Raw genomic sequence first — 1941 nt, 5'->3', positions numbered from 1 at the left:
GATGGCTCCCGCTGCAGCCTTACTAGAACTGATGGGACATATTTGCCATCCCAGCTTTCCAAAACTGCTTCAATATTACCACCATGACACATCATCTATGTTGGTGTGGGAGCCAACTGAAGTGTCAGTCGATCACATTCTAGCCTCCAGCTGCTCGATCACCGCTGATGAGATTGTTAGCATTGTCAGACCGGTATGTCAAACCATGCTTTGGGATCATTCCCCACTAATCCAGAAAAGGTACTAGAAGGCATTCAATATCTACGCGAGCTCGGAAGAGCACTCGCTACCCTGGGCCCGGATACGATCCTGCTTACACAGTCTGGTGATGTTAAGATTAGTGAGATACCCCCTGGCCAAGTGAATGTCGTTCGATAAGAGACTGACGCTCACTAGGGGGCGCTGAGAGTAGCTGTCAAATCAGTCAGTCGGAAATGAATTCCGCCACGATGAAGTTATGCGCTCTGGCCGATATCGTCACCAAGTTGATGTTAAAGAATCGTACCTACGTGTGGGAACAGGAGATCCAAAATTTACCTCGGCAGCTGGAAAGTGTCTCCATTGAGGAACTATTGCAGGTATGTTCATCCCAATGCACATCATGCCCTCAGCTAATGTGGCAGAATGAGATATTCACCCGAACGTCCAGCGAAGGGGAGTTGAAGTTGTTGGTCAGTATAGCGAACAAGACTGCATATCACGGTATCAAAACTTACTATGCTCGTTGTTGAGCTACAACGCACTGAATCGGGGCTGGCTCTTTGCGTGGAGGCATCACATGTCGAGAAAAGGTCGCAATTCCGTGTTTCCTGCTGGCTGGTTGATGAAAGATACTAAAGAAAAAGGTAGCACACGGTATAGCAGGAGATGGCCTGTTCCGGCATACTGAATTTTGGAATTGTTTCACAGATTCCCACTCAATAATTGTTGTTTTTGATTTCTATTCCTCATCAGATATTTAGTCTCTGTTCCTAATCGCTGTCATGCTTCGTTCACTAGAATCAGACTTGATGTAGCACGTGCAGTCTATTCCCATGATTTAATTTTGAACACAGTTGACCCGCTATGATCTGTTTACTGCATGGCGGCAAAAGCCCACCGCCCACCAAGCTCATTTACAAGGCTAAGTGCCATGATAAACACAGCAGCTAGGATGTGGCCCAGTAGCGATACCAGTGGTATCGTATCTACATATAGCGTCCTGGTCATTGACTCGAGTGTGGCCATTTGTACAATTCCCAGTGCATACCGGTTTGTCCTTTTACGGTCAATTTCTGCTGTCGCCGGTAACTTGAACAATACTTCCGAGACAAGAAGGCGAATGTCTACATGTTCTCTGGCAGCGCTACCATCTACTCTGGCGAGTAACACAGCAGAGAATGCAAGCAACTCTATGGGCGTGTTCTCGGTCAAATTGATGGTGACTCATTCGCCAGTGAAGGGCGCGCATTTCATGTAGATCTCACAATTACCAACACGGTTAAACCAAGCGCAGAGCGAGGCGCAATTCCGGGCTGAAATTCGGACAGCTAAAGGCCGATGGAGTGGATTACTCCTTTTCTTAGCGCCAATGTGCAGTTGAAATCGAAGGTTACTTGAACCGTTGAGACCCCTCAGGATTTTTGTCATCACAAAAGTACCGGCCAGCTTAATTCCGTTGTCCTCCTGCTCAAAATAGTGCTGCAGAAGTTCACGATGCGTAATTTGCCTCGGGCCTGTTTGATTGCATTGTTTAAATGAGCGAAGTGGTGAACCGATAAAAACCTTGAAGTTGACTGAAACGAAGTGGAAGACCTCGATCAACTTGGTTGCGATGATTCACCGTTCCTTGCATGGTGTGGCATGAGATCAACGACGAAGCGGATAGAAATGGCTTTCTGTGACAAGAACAAAGCTACTAATCTACTGTTCTTGCCCTACGTTCCCTTAAGAATGCAGGGC

General features: G+C 47.0%; 1 protein-coding gene across 1 annotated transcript; it reads left to right on the top strand.

Annotated features, from left to right (window-relative positions):
* Positions 1 to 26: 26 nt before the first annotated feature.
* PENARI_c296G03307 (uncharacterized protein) lies at positions 27 to 575 on the top strand (the record flags this gene model as incomplete). The annotated part of the gene is made up of 3 exons (XM_022638270.1): positions 27 to 193; positions 241 to 340; positions 397 to 575. Coding segments are annotated over exons 1-3 (441 nt in total), but the record flags the coding sequence as incomplete, so codon positions are not given.
* Positions 576 to 1941: the final 1366 nt, after the last annotated feature.

The sequence above is a fragment of the Penicillium arizonense genome (assembly GCF_001773325.1).
Source record: "Penicillium arizonense strain CBS 141311 chromosome Unknown PENARI_contig296, whole genome shotgun sequence".
Classification (NCBI taxonomy): domain Eukaryota; kingdom Fungi; phylum Ascomycota; class Eurotiomycetes; order Eurotiales; family Aspergillaceae; genus Penicillium; species Penicillium arizonense.
Note: the sequence above shows the minus strand (reverse complement) of the source record. Positions and strands in the feature narration are given on the sequence as shown.